Source organism: Scyliorhinus canicula, chromosome 16 (assembly GCF_902713615.1).
Source record: "Scyliorhinus canicula chromosome 16, sScyCan1.1, whole genome shotgun sequence".
Taxonomy (NCBI): Eukaryota; Metazoa; Chordata; class Chondrichthyes; order Carcharhiniformes; family Scyliorhinidae; genus Scyliorhinus; species Scyliorhinus canicula.
Genome location: NC_052161.1, coordinates 119,673,790 through 119,695,410, shown reverse-complemented (window position 1 = coordinate 119,695,410; position 21,621 = coordinate 119,673,790). Strand labels below are relative to the sequence as shown.

At 45.6% G+C, this 21,621-nt stretch overlaps 1 protein-coding gene across 3 annotated transcripts in view; it reads left to right on the top strand.

The window, feature by feature from the left end:
* pusl1 (pseudouridine synthase like 1) overlaps nt 1-21,621 on the top strand; it is a 101,613-nt gene that overhangs the window by 52,331 nt on the left and 27,661 nt on the right. For all 3 annotated transcript variants that reach the window (XM_038773456.1, XM_038773457.1, XM_038773455.1), the window contains exon 5: nt 7,261-7,434. In XM_038773456.1, the coding sequence (XP_038629384.1) occupies nt 7,261-7,434 (174 nt within the window). The remainder of the gene's footprint in view (nt 1-7,260; nt 7,435-21,621) is intronic.

Genomic DNA, 21,621 nt, shown 5'->3' with positions numbered 1-21,621 from the left:
CACACTCACTGAACACCAGTGTTCTAACTCACTCTCACTGAACACCAGCTTTCTAGCACTCACACTCACTGAACACCAGCGTTATAGCACTCACACTCACTGAACACCAGCGTTATAGCACTCACACTCGCTGAACACCAGCGTTATAGCACTCACACTCACTGAACACCAGCGTTATAGCACTCACACTCGCTGAACACCAGCGTTATAGCACTCACACTCACTGAACACCAGCGTTGTAGCACTCACACTCACTGAACACCAGCGTAATAGCACTCACACTCACTGAACACCAGCGTAATAGCACTCACACTCACTGAACACCAGCGTAATAGCACTCACACTCACTGAACACCAGTGTTATAGCACTCACACTCACTGAACACCAGCGTTCTAGCACTCACACTCACTGAACACCAGCGTTCTAGCACTCATTCACGCTGAACACCAGCGTTCTAGCACTCACACTCACTGAACACCAGCGTTATAGCACTCACACTCACTGAACACCAGTGTTCTAACTCACTCTCACTGAACACCAGCGTTCTAGCACTCATCCACGCTGAACACCAGCGTTATAGCACTCACACTCCCTGAACACCAGCGTTATAGCACTCACACTCACTGAACACCAGCGTTGTAGCACTCACACTCCCTGAACACCAGCGTTATAGCACTCACACTCACTGAACACCAGCGTTATAGCACTCACACTCACTGAACACCAGTGTTCTAACTCACTCTCACTGAACACCAGCGTTATAACACTCACACTCCCTGAACACCAGCGTTATAGCACTCACACTCACTGAACACCAGCGTTGTAGCACTCACACTCCCTGAACACCAGCGTTATAGCACTCACACTCACTGAACACCAGCGTTATAACACTCACACTCCCTGAACACCAGCGTTATAGCACTCACACTCACTGAACACCAGCGTTGTAGCACTCACACTCCCTGAACACCAGCGTTGTAGCACTCACACTCACTGAACACCAGCGTTATAGCACTCATTCACACTGAACCCCAGCGTTATAGCACTCACACTCACTGAACACCAGCGTTATAGCACTCACACTCCCTGAACACCAGCGTTATAGCACTCACACTCACTGAACACCAGCGTTATAGCACTCACACTCCCTGAACACCAGCGTTATAGCACTCACACTCACTGAACACCAGCGTTATAGCACTCACACTCACTGAACACCAGCGTTATAGCACTCACACTGAACCCCAGCGTTATAGCACTCACACTCACTGAACACCAGCGTTATAGCACTCACACTCACTGAACACCAGAGTTATAGCACTCATTCACACTGAACCCCAGCGTTATAGCACTCACACTCACTGAACACCAGCGTTATAGCACTCACACTCACTGAACACCAGAGTTATAGCACTCACACTCACTGAACACCAGCGTTATAGCACTCACACTCCCTGAACACCAGCGTTATAGCACTCACACTCACTGAACACCAGCGTTATAGGACTCACACTCACTGAACACCAGCGTTATAGCACTCACACTCACTGAACACCAGCGTTATAGCACTCACACTCACTGAACACCAGCGTTATAGCACTCATTCACGCTGAACACCAGCGTTATAGTGCTCACACTCCCTGAACACCAGCGTTATAGCACTCACACTCACTGAACACCGGCGTTATAGCACTCACACTCACTGAACACCAGCGTTATAGCACTCATTCACGCTGAACACCAGCGTTATAGCACTCACGCTGAACACCAGATATATAGTACTCACAATCCCTGAACACCAGCGTTCTAGCACTCATTCACGCTGAACACTAGTGTTCTAACACTCACTCACACTGAACACCAGCGTTCTAGCACATATTCACGCTGAACACCAGCGTTCTAGCACTCATTCACGCTGAACACTAGTGTTCTAATACTCACACTGAACACCAGCATTCTAGCACATATTCACGCTGAACACCAGCATTCTAGCACATATTCACGCTGAACACCAGCATTCTAGCACTCATTCACGCTGAACACCAGCGTTCTAGCACATATTCACGCTGAACACCAGCATTCTAGCACTCATTCACGCTGAACACCAGCGTTCTAGCACATATTCACGCTGAACACCAGCATTCTAGCACTCATTCACGCTGAACACCAGCGTTCTAGCACATATTCACGCTGAACACCAGCATTCTAGCACTCATTCACGCTGAACACCAGCGTTCTAGCACTCATTCACGCTGAACACCAGCGTTCTAGCACTCATTCACGCTGAACACTAGTGTTCTAACACTCACACTCCTTGAACACCAGCGTTGTAGCACTCACTCACGCTGAACACCAGTGTTATAGCACTCACACTCCTTGAACACCAGTGTTGTAGCACTCACTCACGCTGAACACCAGCGTTATAGCACTCACACTCCTTGAATACCAGTGTTATAGCACTCACACTCACTGAACACCAGCGTTATAGCACTCACACTCCCTGAACACCAGTGTTATAGCACTCACACTTCTTGAACACCAGCGTTGTAGCACTCATTCACGCTGAACACCAGTGTTATAGCACTCACACTCACTGAACACCAGTGTTATAGCACTCACACTCCCTGAACACCAGCGTTGTAGCACTCATTCACACTGAACACCAGCGTTATAGCACTCACACTCACTGAACACCAGTGTTATAGCACTCACACTCCCTGAACACCAGTGTTATAGCACTCACACTCCTTGAATACCAGTGTTATAGCACTCACACTCCTTGAACACCAGCGTTGTAGCACTCATTCATGCTGAACACCAGTGTTATAGCACTCACACTCCTTGAACACCAGTGTTATAGCACTCACACTCCCTGAACACCAGTGTTATAGCACTCACACTCACTGAACACCAGCGTTGTAGCACTCATTCACGCTGAACACCAGCGTTATAGCACTCACACTCCTTGAACACCAGTGTTATAGCACTCACACTCACTGAACACCAGCGTTATAGCACTCACACTCCCTGAACACCAGCGTTATAGCACTCACACTCCTTGAACACCAGCGTTATAGCTCTCATTCATGCTGAACACTAATGTTCCAACACTCACTCACTCTGAACACCAGTGTTCTAACACTCACTCACACTGAATCCTTGTGTTCTAACACACACTCACTGATGCTATACACCAACGCTCTAACATGCCAGAAATTCTTAAATTGCATTTATATCTTGCGGCCATTATCAGCAATTCGATCAGATTTATCCATTTTCATTCCTGTTTCACTGTTTCCTGTGCAGAACCTTATTAATGCACATCCGTAATAAGTCATTTCTGAAGTGACCCAAATACAGTGAATTTGGTACCAGGAATTGTCTGTGTTTTGAAAGGTAATGAATTAAAGTCAGGGTACCATTTTACCATTTGCAGATGGTGCAAAACTTGGAGGCAAGGTGCCCAGTGAGTAGGATAGTGTTGGACTTCAAAAGGACCGAGACAGGTTGGTGGACTGAATGGACAAGGCCAGTTGAAACTTAACGCAGAGAAATTTGAAGTGATTTGTTTTGGTAAGAAGAACAGGATAATATAATATAATTCTAAAGGTGGTACAGGAACAGAGGCACCTGGGTGTCTATGTGCATCAGCTGTTGGAGATGGCAGGAGTGGTTGAGTGAGCGATGAATAAAACATACACCATCAACACCTCTATTCTCCTCCAGGCTTTAGGAAAACAGCAAAAAAGCAAAGAATTTATATTACACTTGTACAGAACACTGGTTCTGATTCAGTTGTAGTATTGTGTCCGGTTCTGGACTCCACACTTTAGAAAGGATGTGAAAGCGTTGTGCAGAAAAGATTCACGAGAATGGTTCACGAGAATGAGCAACTTCAGTTACTTCAGTTGGAGAAGAGAAGGATGGGAAGAGAATTGATAGAGGCGTTCAAAATCCTGCGGGGTCTGGACAGAGTAAATGGGAAGAAACTGTTCCCATTAGTGGAAGGATTAGGAATGAGAAGGCATAGGCTTAGGATAATTGGCAGAAATAAATGAAGAGGAACTTTATGCTGTGAGGAGTTTGGATCTGGAAAGCACTGTCTGAGAGTAAGGGGTCGCTTATTTGAGACAGAGATGAGGAAGAATTTCTTCTCTCAGAGAGTAGTGTATCTGTGGAATTCTTTACCACAGAGAGCTGTAAAGGCTGGTCGTTAAGTATGTTTAAGGCTGAGATAGACAGATTTTTAATCAGTAAGGGAATCAAGGGTTGTGGGGATAAGGTGGGAATGTGGAGTTGAGAATTATCACATCAGACCAATCATGATGCGGCACGGTAGCACAGTGGTTAGCACTGTTGCCTCACAGGGACCCGGGTTCAATTCAGGTGTCTGTCTGTGTGAAGTTTGCACGTTCTCCCCGTGTCTGCGTGGGTTTCCTCCGGGTGCTTCTGTTTCCTCCCACAGTCCAAAGATGTGCATATTAGGTGGATTGGCTAGGCTAAATTGCCCTTAGTGTCCAAAAGGGTAGGTGGGGTTACAGGGGTTGGGGGGGGGGGGGGGGGGGGGGGGGGGGGGGGGGATAATATTGTCTTACTGAAAGAGACCGAATATGGCTTTAGGGTCCGTGATCACTGTGAAATGACACCTACAGACAGACGTACTGGTGAAATGTCTATACCGCGTATATCACAGCCAGTCCTTCCTTCTCAATTTGCACAGAACAGCACTCTGTATCGGCCAGGGTTCTGGACACATTGACTGTCGGTCATTCTATCCCATCATCCCGCTGGTGGGACAATATTGCCCCAATGCCATATGGTGAGGTATCACATGTGAGGACAAGTGGTCTCGACGGATCGTAGTGCAACAATAGTTTAGATGACAACAACTGCCGTTTCACTCCGGCCAATGCTTCCTCCTGCTTTCCATGCCCATTTCTGTTTTCTTCTTTAATAGCGTGTGCAGGGACACCAGGAAGATAGCCAGGTTCGGGATAAACTTCCCATAATAATTTACGAGCCCCAAAAACACCCTCAGCGCCGTGGTGTTTTCAGGTGTCAGGGCTCCCCTGATTGCCTGGAATATTCCCACCACTGGGTGAAATCCATCCTTATTAATGTGGAATCCAGGGTGACACCCACGTTGGAGAACCGTCAGAGGACCTCTTCCAAGTTGCCCAGGTGCTCCTTCTCTGTGGCTCCTATAATAAGCACATCGTCCAGGTAGACAGCTACCCTGGGAAGCCCTTGGAGGATGTTTTCCATCACCCGCTGAAAAATTGCACACGTTGATGACACCCCATAGGGAAGCTGAGTGTATTTGTACAACTCTCTGTGAGTGGTGATGGTGACATACCTTCGTGATTCCGCGTCTAACTACAACTGGAGTTATGCATGGCTCATGTCGAGCTTCATGAACGAGTGGCCCTCGGCCAACTTTGCGTACAGGTCTTCTACACGTGGCATGAGGTACCGGTCCAAGCCTTGTTTATTGTCATCTTATAATCATCACATGGACTTGTCTGGTTTCAGTACCGGGACCATTGGCATTGCCCATTCCGCAAACTGGAACGGGCGTATGATGTCCAAGCTCTCTAACCGTCTCAATTAATCATCCACTTTTGTAAGCAGGGCATATGGAACCGGTCAGGCCCTGAAGTATTTAGTCTGGGCCTCTGAGTCAACATAAATTTTGTACTGGCTCCTTTTATTTTTCCCAGGCCCTCCTGAAAAACCTCCGGATACTTTCAGCGAAGTTCATACAGACCGCCAATATCCACCTGGAAGATTTATTGCCAGTCCAGTAACCATTGTGGCCTAGAAGACAGGGTCCTTACACCACTACCAGTGGCAGCCTAACTGACTGTTGTCCGTGGGTGACCAGGGTAATCGTGATAATGATGATGGTCAACGGTGCCCAGATATATAATAATAATCATCTTTATTATTGTCACAAGTAGGCTTACATTAACACTGCAATTAAATTACTGTGGAATTCCCCTAGTTGCCACACTCTGGTGCCTATTCGGGTACACGGAGGGAGAATTCAGAATGTCCAAATTACCTAACAGCACGTCTTTCAGGACTTGTGGGAGGAAACCGGAGCACCCGGAGGAAACCCACGCAGACACGGGGAGAACATGCAGACTCCGCACAGACAGTGACCCAAGGCGGGAGTCGAAACTGGGAACCTGGCACTGTGAAGCAACAGTGTTAACCACTGTGCTACCATGCAGCCAGCAGGGGAGCTCGTATTCTACGAGTCCTATGGGGAGATGGATCGATGTATCCCCATGGGTCTCGTGAGAGTTATATAATCTCATTGAAACATTTAAAATTCTGAGACGACTTTTTTGGGTGGCTGCAGAGAGGCTGTTTCCCTGACTGGAGAGGCTGGAATGAGGGGTTAACGCCTCAGGATAACTGGTCAGCCATTTTGGACTGAGGTGAGGGAACATGTCTCCACTCAAAGGGTGAATCTTTGGAAATCTTTCTCCCAGAGAGGCAATAGTTGCCCTGCTGTTGAAGATATGCAAGACTGATCAATAAATGTTTGGACTCTAAGGGAATTAAGTGATATGGGGATCAGGCCAGAAAGTGGGGTTGAGCGACACAATATTTTTTTTTAATGTATTTTATTACAAACATGTATCAAAACAGGTTACAACAAATAAATACCCCAGGAACTATACAGTCTGTACAGATTTTTCCCCTTTTCACCCCCCCCCCCCCCTTGCAACCAACAGCCCCTCAAACACGGACACAAACATCCCCCACCTTTCCTCAAACTCCCCTGAAGAGCCCCTTAACTCATACTTTATCTTCTCTAATCGCAGGAAGTCGTACAGGTCACCCAACCAAGCCCTAACCCCGGTGGCGATGCCGACCGCCACTCCATCAAAATTTGCCGCCACGCAATAAGAGAGGCGAAGGCCAAGCCTTCCTCCTCTTCCTGAGCTCCGGCTTCTCTGAAACCCCAAATAGGGTGTTGTCGAGAATGGTTACAAACTGAGCTTTTCGAAAGGAAAGTGCTGTGGGTGCCTGTAAAAGGTGTTAATGATTGTGGCTAGTATGTTAAGAATGTAATTGCCTTACAGTGCATTTGACCACACTTTCATCAAGTGTGTGAACTGTAAGGGGAAACAGGAACCTGTTGAAGTCGAACTGAGTTTGTGTTGAGACAGTGTTTGAATCTCCAAAAGAAGTAGGGTTGATGTCGCCTGGTTACATTAACAGCAAACTCTCCCACTCTCAAACAGACCTTTAAACGCAGACGCCATGAAAGAGGCAGCCCAGATCCTGTTGGGCACGCATGACTTCAGTACTTTCCGTTCCTTAAACTCCGAGACTCCCTTCAAGTCACCGCTGAAAACACTGCTTCAGGTGGACCTAACGCCAGGTTTTAGCATCGCTTCGCAGCAAAGCTTCCACAGGTAGGAGACAACTCTGGAAATTGGTAACTGCTGACTCCTCACTGCCTCCCTGCTTAGTGACTGAGTGTTGCCTTGCTTCATTTCCTCCACTGCCCCACTAACCACTGTGTTCCGATCTGAGCCCTCGCAAATGGGTGGCCGTCTCCCACTTTCTGTACCTTCTCTCACCGTCTGTTCTACCCTCAGCCAGTTGCTCTGAGCTACATGTTGCCAGGGCACTGTCCTTCCTCCTTTCCTCACCAGAGAAGAGTGCCCAGCCTTCATTGAGTGCCATTTCACAGTAACTCAGCGAAGCAAGTGAATTTAAAGCTAAGCTGCAAGATTGCTCGATGCAGCACCCTGGCAGCCCAGGTTAGTCCTCCAATTGAAACATCGCAGCAACACAAGAACATAGAACATACAGTGCAGAAGGAGGCCATTTGGCCCATCGAGTTTGCACCAACCTATTTAAGCCCTCACTTCTACCCTATCCCTGTAACCCAATAACCCCTCCTAACCTTTTTGGTCACTAAGGGCAATTTATCATGGCCAAACCACCTAACCTGCCCGTCTTTGGACTGTGGGAGCACCCGGAGGAAACCCACGCAGCCACGGGGAGAACGTGCAGACTCCGCACAGACAGTGACCCAGCGGGGAATCGAACCTGGGACCCTGGAGCTCTGAAGCCACAGTGCTATCCACTTGTGCTGCCCACATAAACTGATGAAAGGTTGAAGTTCAGAAGGGAGCAGGGAATGAGCTGACAAGTGTGAGCAGGAAGTGAGCAGTAGTTCAGTCTAACTACATCTTACTATTACAGATTGATTCAGCGTGTTCATTATTGAAGAGCTGCAGGGTGTCTCTGCAACTGATGGTGCTGAGAAAACAGTGGAACAGGCCCACTTATTTTGCTACTAGTTGTTAATAGTACCGAAGGTCCCGTTCTAGCTTTCACTTTATGCTCAAAACTCTTACTGCATCAGAAACGAACCTGCGGACAACACTGAATATAAAAGCCAAACACCGCAGAGACTGGAAATCTGAAATAAAAACAGAAAATGCTGGAAATGCTCAGCAGGTCTGGCATCTGTGGAGAGAGGAACGGAGTTAACGTTACAGGTCAGTGATTTCTTCTTCACAATTGAGAGGCTCTGATGACGAGCCACTCTATTTTCTCTCTGCTGCCGGACCCGCTGAGTATTTCTAGCATTTGTGATCGTTCCCGCATTCAACCTCTGCTTTCTTTTTTTTTAAAAAACAAAATTACTCTTGAAGATAAAGGCGCACAGCTGCTGTATTATGGCAGCACTTTGCATTTCTTCAGCACCTACCAGGCGCAAGGCGAGTCAGGGAGTAAGATAAATGCTGACCCAAATTACGAAGAGCACCCAAAACCCTGGTCAAAGAGGTGGGTTTGATGGAAAACTGATGGGAGGTGAAGGAGCTGGGGCAGAGAACCCCAGATGTGTGCCACGGTGATTAACGTCGGGATATCCAGGGGTATGTTAATGGGAGGGGAGGTGGTGTGACGCATTAGAGGCCAGAGCCTCGGGGGTAGAGAGTTCAAGGAGGCTGTAGTGCTGGAAGATATTATCAGGATCGAGAGGCAGGACCGTGATTGGATTTGAAAATCCAATCGAGGTGAGACTTTCACATTTGTAGTGGAGGAGAGGGAGCCAATGTATGCTAACATCAGGGCTGATGGGTCAGGGGCTGATTGGTCAACAAGGCTTGGTTTGGTCAGCAGAGCTTGGCATGAGAAAGGAGCAACATTAGGTGAGGGCGGAAGACCTACCGAATGAGTATGTCTACTGTTGTGTGTGTCAGCGATATTTCATGTGTAGAGTAACAGCCTTTGAGAGTGCTTTCATGATGATCTATAATTTACCACTGGAGAGAGAACAGGAAAACAGCAAAGGAATTCTCGTTATGTTTTATGGACAGCCATGTGTAACATCTTATAACTGTCTGAGATCCCTGGCATGTTGTGCAGCATATTCCTTAATCCTTAAGGTATGTTTAGTGGCATTATCCAAAAAGAAACAGGTCTGTTGCCGAGTAATAAAAGTGGGAGCTGACGAGAGTGAGCATTCTTTTTAGAACTTCATGTTCTCCTTATTCCACCTCATGTTTATGTTACATTTTGATCTCAGCATTGCTGTCCATTCCCAACATGGATATATGTAATGAAACAGAATAGATTCTGGAATCAAGCAGGCAATTATTTTGGTTCCAGCACGAACAAATGAATGTTAATAATGATTTGGTTGCAAAGTACTTTTCTTTCTCTATTGCAACAATTGGAGCTGAACACTCGAAAATGCCTCGGTGCATCCTCTGGCACATGCATTAAAGACTCATTTCCAAAGGATTTTTCCACCATCGATCATCACAGTACTGTCTCAGCTACTCTGATGCACAAGCAAAGTGACAAGAACAGAACTACTTACTGATGCTCCTCAGTGAGTTCTGCTTGGAACCGAAGAGGAGCTCAGCATCATACAGTTGATGATTTAGGGCCAGTATAGCTACCCTGGTTCCTGAAGCTTCTAAGAATTCCAGATAAAGCCAAAGTTAAATTCACAACCGTGGTTCTCCACCTCAGATGAGCCCTCGCCATCCAGTAACAAGACGGCTGAATGCTCTTAAACTCAAGGCCTCCTGCTGGATGAGCAATAAACTGTTTTTTATTCGGAGTTAATATACAGCACCTCCTCAACACATCCAATTGATGACTGATTTAACTGTGAATTTGGATTAAGCAAAGCAGATGACATGCAGATCCGCATCGCAGTTTGCAAATTTGGTGGCCTTTCGCCTTAAACCTCAAACCTCAGTCAGCATTCTCACATTCAGTGTGCATTTAGGGGCCAGTGAGACCCCAGTGGTGCCAGGAATATTTAAATTATCTCCCCCATTGAGAGATCAATCAATAGGCATCAACCCCCAGAATTTGTATTCCGAATTTGAAGTTTGGTTCGTGATATTCTGTGGGGTGCAACAGTGCTAGTTATTATTAAAAGTGTCTTACGTTTAGGAGTGTGCTGGTACATCCCAGTGTCTCACTGTATTATGATCGAACCAGAGTGCAAGATTGATAGGTGAATGCGCTGATTTCCGGATTTAAGTGGGCGGGTAAGACCCCATGGATTAGGAGGATTTTCCTGGAGCGGGGCGAGAGGGGGGCCGAATATGATTAAACTACTACTGGGCGGCGAAAATCGCTATAGTTAGGAAATGGATCGTAGGAGAGGGGTCTGTGTGGGGGTGGATAGAGGCGGCTTCATGTAGGGGACCGAGTTTGATGACTTCATTATCAGTGCCTCTGCCGTTCTCATCGGCCAGGTATTCCGTGGGTTCAGTGGTGGTGTCAGCTCTAAGGGCGTGGGGGTAATAGAGGCAACATCTGGGTCTGGAGAGTGCCTCGGTATGGTACCGATCTGCGATAACCATGGGTTTGCGCCGGGAGGTGGGGGTGTGATGTTTCGGGGATGGTGCCAAACAGGGATTGACCAATTTGGTGACCTGTTCATAGGGGGAAAATTTGCGAATTTGGAGGAAGAGTATGAGCTGCCCAGGGGGAACGGTTATAGGCAGCGTGGTAACACACTGGTTAGCACAGTTGCTTCACAGTGCCAGGGACCCAGGTTCGATTCCCGGCTTGGGTCACTGTCTGTGCAGAGTGTGCACATTCTCCCTGTTTTTCCTCCGTGTTCTCTGGTTTCCTCCCACAAGTCCCGAAAGACATGTTGTTAGGTGAATTGGACATTCTGAATTCTCCCTCTGTGTACCCAAGGCACCAGAGTGTGGCGACTAGGAGATTTTCACAGTAACTTCATTACCGTGTTAATGTAAGCCTACTTGCGACAATAAAAATGATTAAATATTGAATTAAATATTCCCTTGAAACCGAAAGTGGATATTTGTATCTTTCTCCATGTGCTTCAATGCCTTCAAAGATAGTCTGAGACAATACTTGAACTGCAGATGAGGCCTGATACAAATTAATAGCTTATTTCATTTTTACCGCGAGTGAACCTTCACAGCAACATGAAGATCAAATGCACCTTTCTCAATTAGTATAACTTGTCTGCAATTAGTAATACAAAATAATGAACTTGTCACACACCCCACATCAGGGGGTCGACTTAATTGATTTGAGCAAAACAACCCCATTCTAATCTCCTGTTCTTTTCTTCTGTATGTGGTCAAAACTTGTTCAGACAGCTTTCTGTTTAAAAGCATGTCTGTTTCTGCAGCCCTTTGGTGGATCTGTCAAGTGTGTATTTTTTAAAATCTCTCTCCACCGTCAAAGAGGACTCATAGACTTCCCAACACAATGGATACGGAGAGTTTACCAATTGTCGAAACAGATTAACCAATTCTTTTTTGTTTACGGTCAATGAAGAAACAACATCACAAGCCAACTCATTGATGTTTTATCCAAACAGCATTTCACTGCCGTTTTGTAACTTATATAACGGCGCATTATTTTAAAACAGTTCAAAGAAATTCTGAAACCAATCCAAATAACTCGCTGGCTCTCCTGTTTCATGTTTCTTGTAAAGTGGAAATTCAACGAAATGGGGAAAGAAGAAGTATCAAATTTCCAATTCGCATTGTACTTGAGTATTAGACGCCTGTTTAAAATATAGGATAATCGACCACAAAGCTTACGATTTGTATGAATTCCAGTCTTAAGCTTGAATCTCATGTGCTAGCAATGCTAGGGGAGTTTGATTTCTCCCTCTCGATGGGCCACAGTCTTGCGCTCAACTTCAGCCTGTGTCTTCTCTGTCACTAAAAGAGCCCTGTATTGTCTCAGTGAAGAATATCCTTTGCTCGTTGTGCCTACAGCTGCCTAGACCCAAAGCTCTTGAATTCCCTCCCTAAATCTCTCTCCTGCCCTCTCCTCCTTTGAGAAGCTCCCTGAACACCTACCTCTTTATTGAAGGTTTTGGTCATTAGTTAATGTCCTCTTCAAAGCTAACAAACATATGAATTAAGAGCAGTAGTAGCCCCTCAAGCCTGCTTGCCATTCAGTAAGATCATGGCCGGTCTGATTATAACCTCAACTCCGCATTCCCGCCGGCCACCTGCTTGCTTATCAAGAATCTATCTACCTGTGTCTTAAAGATATTCAAAGACTCTGCTTCCACCGCCTTTTGAGAAAGAGAGTTCCAAATACACTCAACCCTCTGAGAGAGAACATTTTCCTCATCGCTGATTTAAATGGGCGACCAGTTGTATTTAAACAGTGGCCCCACGTTCTAGATTCTCCCACAAGAGGAAATATCCTCTCCACATGCACCCTTTCAAGACCGCTCAGGATCTTGTATGTTTCATTCAAGTCGCCTCTTACTCCTCTAAGCTCCTGTTGTTAAAAGTCCAGTCAGTCCAACTTTTCCTCCTAAGAAAACCCTGCCTATTCCCGGTATTGGTCCAGTAAAGCTTCTCTGAACTGCTTCCAACACATTTACATCTTTCCTTAAATAAGTGTCAATTTTAAAATTTGATAACACCCCTATGAAGCCCTTTGGGACATCATGTTACAGATTCTGTATAAAATCCAAGCCATTTTAAAATGAAATTTTGGCAGACATCTTTATAATTAGGACCATAAAAATGTTTCTGATGCAGCAAATGCCTTTCTTTGAAATAAATCTGCCCAGAATATTCAAGACATTGGAGTTTGCCCAAACTGTTGTGCAACAGATTGTTCCTTGGACTCGGATATGAAAGCTAATGTAAGCGATACAGGGGTTTTGAACTGTTACCAAATATGTCCTTTTGCATTTGACGTGGGTTATTTTCCCTCTGGCAGTTTGTGGTTTTAGTGTAGTGCAGTCTCCTGGGTATTCCGTTTCCGTGCAACTCTCTTGTCAAATCTATCCATTTCCTACTATTGTCTAATCATCCACATGGCACCAACACCAAAGCCTTCCCTCCTCAGGGTCACCAATTCAATTTCCTTTCCTAACCCGCTTTGGAAAGTCCGCTAATCTCTCCTGCCATTTTGGGACTCTGTTCGGGGGACAGTTTGCCCTTTTAAGATCAAAAGTACCACGCATTGGGGTGTCATTTGCATCTAACGTACATCTGTTGCCACATTTTGGGTTTTTAGATAACTCCTTTGGTTTCAGCATCACTGGACTCTCAGGAACGTGAGCCTATGTCCATTTGTTAATCATAGGAGAAGTATAGTGGTTACACAGTGGTTGGCACTGATGTTTCACTGCGCCACAGTCCCAGGTTCGATTCCCGGCTTGGGTTACTGTCTGAGTGGAGTCTGCACGTTCTCCCGTGTCTGCGTGGGTTTCCTCCCACAAGTCCCGAAAGACGCGCTGTTAGGCAATTTGGACATTTTGAATTCTTCCTCTGGGTACCCGAACTGGCGCCGGAATGTGGCGACTAGGGGCTTTTCACAGTAACTTCATTGCAGTGCTAATGTAAGCCTACTTGTGACAATAAAGATTATTATTAAAGTCTGTCTTTATAGAACATACATAGAACAGGACAGCACAGAACAGGCCCTTCGGCCCTCGATGTTGTGCCGAGCATTGTCCGAAACCAAGATCAAGCTATCCCACTCTCTGTCATTCTGTTGTCCTCCAGGTGCCTATCCAATAACCGCTTGAAAGTTCCTAAAGTGTCCGACTCCACTTATGTTTAGCGCTGTTCATTTACCCGTTTTAATGTTCATTTATAGCCTGACCTACAATCAGCGAGAATCACATGTAATTCCACCCATTGACGATGAGGAGATGATGGTATCTTGCTGAGTACATTAAGCCAGGATATGGACATGGTAACTAGTTATCTTCACGCATTCAAACGTGTGGCAAGGCATCAGAATACTGAAGGGTTCAGACATTGCCAAAACCATGACAGTGAAGCTCAAGGTTACAGCGTTGCAAATAAAGGTTTTGAAAACGGCAGTCCTAAATTAATGAGAAATTAGGCCTGACATTAAAGACCATGCACTTCAAAGGATAACACAAAAGATTGTATTAGGTTATGCCATCCATTCACATTCACTGCTGTGGGTCTCCTCAGTTCCATTAGATGTAACTAGCCTGGGATGTTCAAATGCTGCTGAGTGTATGCGGCTGATAAATGAGTTACAGAGGAAATTATTAGACAAGGCCTTGCTTTCAGGAGTTAATTCGCTGGCACGGCCTATCTCCAGGCTTTCATCCAGATTTATCAGCGAGTGTCTGCTCAGTCTTTAGGATTCTGACAGTAAAAGAAAGAGCTTGCTGTTCACCAAGGCAGCACAAAAGGGAAGGCAGGATTTTATTTGTTTTTGCTCTTGGATCTAATCACATTTAGCCACCAGCTCTGTGATAAATCAGGCCAGGCTGCTCTTTCTCAAAGCAAATGTCCAAGAGTCGGAGCCAGTTTAAGGTTCCCGCAGCTCACCGTACCACTGTAGCTGGTGAATCTCTGTCGGGAAAATAAAACGACACTGCGTCTTGAAAGGTACCAGCAGCCATTTGCGATTTATTCCTCGTGCCTCCAGAGGCAGCAGTACCAGCATCTAGAGGATGTCATCTTTACTGGCAGTGGACAGATTACCGTGAAAGGGTCCTAATTTGTACTTTTTCATTTGCCTATTAGTGTAGCTGAAAAATGATTTGAAACCAGGCTAACAGATCATAGGGTACTTTGGAAATGACGGGTAGATTGGCATAAATATGTTTTTGATTTCTATGAGGGTCAAAGTGTTCAAATGCAACCAGTGAACAAAAGAGTACGTTTCTGCTGAGCAAGTTGTCAGCTACCAAGCAAAAATGCCCCCCCCCCTCCCCCAAAAAAAAGGTGAAGTAATGAAAATCGACCATGTACCACTGTTTGGTGTTAAATCTGGCGTTCAGCCTGAGAACAAATTGTGAATAACTTGTAACGGTTTGGCTGTTGATTTTCTTTCACAAATACCATGGGGAAATGGTGTGGTAATCTGCTATCAAATTGTTAATGAGCTGATGGAGAAAGTGCGTGCAAAAAGCGTAGGAGGGCCATCATCGTCAACGAGGCAGCAGTACTATCCTAGTTAAAGTATCAGAGGAGCATTACTTCATGAGTACAAGAGCTCTGCTACATGTTTGACCTGAAATCACAGCTTAGTATCAGTACTGTACTTTCAATGGGAGGGCAGGACATTAATTTACTTTAGTGTAGTTTTCCCCTCCACACGATAATGGAGGTTGAAACTTCAAGAGAAGGCAATTGATTCAGGGTCGCTCATCTCCCACACCATCCTGGACAATTACAGTGTTGGTGTTTGTGAGTTGTGTCTGCCGCTAACACTGAGTGTTACCGAGGGTGATGTTCTTTGCTCTGTTGTGAGTTGTTGTGCTCTTCAGGGCTGGATGTACATTCCTGCAGAGACATTTTAGAAAAGGGGAACTTTTATTTACAGAGGACTTTTCACATCCTCAGAATATTTCAAAGTGGTTTGCAGCCAATAGATTAATAGGAGACGGTGGAATTTGCAATTGTACAACAATACCAGCAGTCAAGGGCTGTTCATTAACGACATGAATGTATTTTCTTCCTTTGACTTACAAATTCCGCAGGGTGTTTGCAAATATATACTTCAGCGAATCGGACTGCAACACCATTCATTAACGTGGCTGAGCTGTCTTCAGCCTTCGGCACTTACTCCTCCTGCCTACATTATTAATAGGGTGTCAGTTCCTTCCAGATCTCAGCACCATCCCATGTGCTGGTGTGTACATAATGATTATGATCCATTATTGCCTGGCACAATATCAGCACTATCCTTGAAATAGGTGAAATGCAGTCATTTTAGTGCCACCTTTCACCCTGTGCTACTGTAATGTTATAGAACATAGAATTCCTACACTGCAGAATGAGGCCATTCAGCCCATTGAGTCTGCACCGACCCTCCGAAAGAGTACTCTACCTAGGCCCAATCTCCCACCCTATCCCCATCACCCCCACCCAACCTTTGGACACCAAGGGGCAATTTAGCATGGCCAATCCATCAAACCTACACATCTTTGGACTGGGAGGAAACCCACGTAGACACGGGGAGAATGTGCAAACTCAATGCAGACAGTCACCCAAGATCAGAATTGAACCCGAGCCCCTGGCACTGTGAGGCAGTAGTGCTAACCACTGTGCCAATGTACCGCCAAAAGACAGAGGACAATATGCCTGTAAATGCCTTAAATCTAGAATCTTACAAGGATGAACCTTGTTCCTCTTTTGGGATAACTCATTCCATCTGTTTTCCTCGATCATTTTGTCATATATCACAAATGGTTTAATACTGAGACCCCGGGTGCCAAAAAACAATTTCTAATGATCCTTAGCCAGCTTCCAAGAACGTTAGCCAGCACTATCTTGTCATCTGCCTGCATTTGCCTACAGCTCTCTCATATTTTCCACCTAAAGAACAAGTTGTTCCAGACCAGCTGATGAAATATGCTGCAGTTTTTATGATCGAGCTTTGAATTTAGCTGCCATTTCAACGGACAGCTTTTAAGCTGCCTTGTGTTTCAAGTCTAAGGGGATGGTGGGGGGGGTGGGTCAATCAGCTGTTGATTACTCTCCATTGATTAGTGCGAGGACGTGTGTGTCAGACATTAGCTGAGGACAGGGTTCAGCTGAAGATGAAGATACCCGCTTACAGGTTTTACCCTCCTGGAAGGCTGCAGGCCCTTTCCCTTCTGGTGGCTATTTTTCTCACCACGCTACTCCACTGCTAGACCTAGGCCTCAGGCTTCACTCTGCCCCACAGGCCTCTCACTCAGCTGATCTGCACCATTCTCGTTACTCCTGAAATAAACCCTTCACCTGACTGGCTACAGCCTGACTTTAATATAAATAATCAATTTTGTTAGCTTCCCTGGCCTGCGAACAATTACTTTATTATATGATTTGGCCTGTGCTCTGAATTAATTTGAGCAATCTTCCAGATTAAATTTGTCAACATGCCTCCATAAATCTATTCATGCTCTGTCTCCAATGTGAAAACCATAAATAATCATCTTCCTTCCCGATGATAATGACATTGAATTCATTGGACGATGCCCTCGGCCCACTGGCCAAAAGGAAAAACTATAATTGTGCGCAAGTTGTAAATTAATTTGTAAAATCATTCTGGTTCTATTCATTTCCTTACTCCAGTTTGTGTGGAATGTGTAAATATGAAATGCAGACCACAGAAGCCAGCACCAAAATAATTAATGCAATGCTTGCGTGCTAAGAAATAAAATTGTCATCGAAAAAAAAATCACCTTTGAACAGTAGGCTTCTGTTTATTCTAATGCTCTGCCTCTCAGTTTCCACACTCCATATATTTCAGCTCATCCAGAACCCCCCCCCCCCCCATGTCATAAAGCTATTTACAGCACAGTCAGAGACCATTTGGCCCATCAGGTTCCTGCCAACATCCCAGTCTTTCCCACTGCCTCGCTTGATCTCCGTAGCCTTGCAAGTTTACTTAATTCAAGCGCCGATCCAATTTCCGCCTTCTTGTGGGCAGCGAGTTCCAGGTCATAGCCACCCGCTGAGCAAAAACTTTCTCATATCCCTCTTTCATTTCTTGTCCAAAATCTTCGACCTGTGACCTCTGGTACTTGTACCAACAGCCGACAGTATTGTTTAATTTATCTAAAACTGTCATAATCTTGTACACCTCCGTCACATCTTCCCTCAGTCTCCTTTGCAATCCAAGTCTTTCCAACCTACCTGAGAACTGAACTTCACATCTCTCTTAAAGCGTTGTCAAGAATTGACAAGCGTGATAAGAATTGTACGCAGTATTCTCGTTGTGACCCAACCTGAGCTTCATAAAGATTCAGCATAACTTACCTGTCTTTGTACTCAGTGCCTTTAATGATGAAGCGTAAAGTCCCAGATCAAAGTCCTCTCTCAATATATCCTTCCACCCTCAAAGATTGATGAGGACCCCCCCCCCCCCCCCCCCCCCCCCCGGTCTCCTCTGTCCTTGCACACTCTTTGACACAGAGCCATTAAGCCTTTATTGTCGTTCCCTAACCGTTCTGCCGAAATGCATCATCTCACACTTCCCGTGAATTAAAGTGCATCGATCATACGTCTGCCCATTCTGTTAGCTTATCCTTGTCCTCTTGTGGTGTTTGCCACTCCTCCAAGTTCGATATTATCGGCAAATTATGGAATTTAATTCCGTGTTCCGAGATCTGAGTCATTTATATGTAGCAAAAAAGGCAGTGGCCCGAGTACTGATTCCTGGCGAACACCACCATCTACCATCCCCAAGTCTGAAAGACACCATCCGCTGTGACTTGCTACTTTTTGTCCTCAAACCAATTGTTTATCCAATGGGACCCTGACCCTGTGCCCACTGACCTACACTGCCTCCTGGTTCAGGAGTGCCTCAGATTAAACTTCTCAATCTTGTATATGTCTTTTCTTGGTCTCATGCCTCCTGATCTTTGTAACGTCCTCCAGCCCTACACTCCACACCCCTCTTTAACATCCCTGATCTCTTGTGCATCGCTCACTTTGGTTTACAATTGGCAACCATGCCCATAGTCTGCTAGGTTCGAGTGGCTAGAATTTTCTCCCCATCTCTCTCTTGTGCCTTAAGACTGTCCTTAAAACCTACCTGTTTGACTTTGTGTCCCTTTTTCTTGCAGGTGAAGATTCTTACCTTCACTTACCTTGACCAACCTTGTGAGGTCATTCATTTTTTTTCCTGCGCTGCCTCAGCCCTCAGGGTGACGTTGGTTCCATCGTCTGCCTCAGCAATCTCACTCCGTAATGTTTGCACCATCATTTTATGTGGCTTCCTGTCCTAAGCCCCAGGAGTTTGGCCATTACTTCTGCTAGAACACATTAATGGATGAGTCAGAGACCTGAGAACCATGTTCAGACTGATCCTGCTTCCTGATCCTCCAAGTACATGAATAGGATGGGAATAGAGGGATCCGGACCCCGGAAGTGTAGAAGATTTTAGTTTAGATGGGCAGCATGGTCGTTGCAGGCTTGGAGGGCCGAAGGGCCTGTTCCTCTGCTGTACTTTTCTTTGTTCTTTGTGTGGTGATATGCATCACTGTAAATACACAAGGGGTTAATGTAAATACACGTAGACTAGCTAGACACTAGAGGGAGCACCAGAGTCATGACACACAGACATTCGACCAATAGGTCAGTAAGATAGGACATGACCAATGGGCATTCACGATACACACAGAGGTGACACTACCACAGGAGGGCATTACACCAACCCATATAAAAGTACACAGCACACATGATCTTCCTCTTTCCAGTGGAGACTCTCAGTGAGTACACAGGGTTGATTTGAAACACATCACACCCACCACCTGGATTGTAGCAGACTGGTTCGTCAGTCTGAGTAGCTATAGCAGGACGTTAATGGATGAGTCAGAAACCTGAGAACCATGTTCAGACTGATCCTGCTTCCTGATCCTCCAAGTACATGAATAGGATGGGAAGAGAGGGGAAGTGTAGAAAGATTTTAGTTTAGATGGGCAGCATGGTCGTTGCAGGCTTGGAGGGCCGAAGGGCCTGTTCCTCTGCTGTACTTTTCGAATCCAAGTAGGAGAATCGTTAACAGTTTAATAAATGTGTTAACGCTATCTCCAAGTCTGAACCTTCCTTTGTCGGAGTGTATGGGAAGGAAGCAGCTTATGCTACGTCAAGAGCATAACAAAACAGTTTGTTCTGCCCAACCCCTCTCCATCCTACCCCTTCCTTAATCATTGTTCTCTGCGGATTCCCCTTTCGTTGAAGAACATGGCACTTTAATTGGCTTCTCTTCCCGTCTGTGCTGGTAAGTCATTGCCCAGCAGTTTTACTGCTGCCGTCGTGCCTCACATAATCAAATAGGCCCCTCAAGAAAAAGATCTAGGTGGCAGTCACGTGAGCATTCAGAAATCCTGCCCTGCCGTTCACCCGTGAATAGGAGGGGAATCCGGTCCGTGGGCTGTAGGAATGAGGCAGGGCAGTGGAAGAATCGGCCTTTCAATATCTACCACTTTCCAATTGAACCACATTTCAAATCGGGGTCGAATAAAAGAAACGAAACTCTGATTCCCATGGTATGACGGAATGTCCGTATTAACCGATTTAGTGAAGGCTGCACGTTCAGTAAAATTCCAACTCAGCACTGTAAATATTTGTTTTGAAGTGAAATTATTGTTACGGTGCAATTGTCCTTGAATTTCAGTCGTCAAAGTATTAAATTATTATAAGTGCTTTTTTTTTGCACGGTTCAGTTGATACAATTTCAGTGGGGATTGATTTTGCCTTTCAATGATTAATCATACTCATAGCCATAATTGCCTATTTTTCAAATGCATGCCAAATACATTCTGATGTGACATTTTTATTTCACTGCAACACTAACTTAGTGCGGTTGCGAGTATTAAGATGAAGCACATACGAACGTTAAAGGGCAATGCCAGCAGCTGCTTCCATCAGCAGGCTCGCTGTTGCTAAGCAACAGGAGTAAGTGTGTCTGAAGTGGTAATGGTACCTGACAGGAAAATGCTTCAGAGTAACAGTACTTGTTATATACCAGAGCAGCAGTTAAGGAATCTATTATTTATCTACTGCTGTTTAGCTTTTAGCTCAGCCTTAGAACATACAATGCAAATTTAAAATGAAAAACAGACCAAAGCAGGAAGAAGCAGTCACCATTATAAGGTCAGCCCTCACCCCTCCCCTCCCGATAGATGACAGATTACCATCTACAGAATTCCACTCTGGATTTTCTGTCAGGGTTTACTCTCTTAGCCGCCTCCTCTCCCGAGACACACGCAAGGCAGTGGGGCTATTTACTCATTGCTGGAAGTCTGTTGTGGATACCAGAGCGTAACGCCAATGGGCCTCACTGCCGTGTGTTTTGGGGCCAGACCTACCCTGGATCCCCTGCAGTTTTGCATGAGTCTGTGAGGTACCCACTTTACCTATGTTGCCAGAGGGAGGAACTACATAGGGCTTGCCGATAACGAGGCTACATATTGGCACGAGGGCTTTACGCTCTCGGCCTTCTTTGGGTAATAGTTGTACTGCTAGCCTATAGTGAGAGCTGAAAGCAAGAGCTGACAAGCAAACGGACCACTATGCACTGCCCCTTATGTTAATGCATTTGACAGCACATCAACCGGAGGATCAAGGCATCAACCAGCTACTCAAGCCAAGAAAAGCGGTTGAATAGCTTCCACT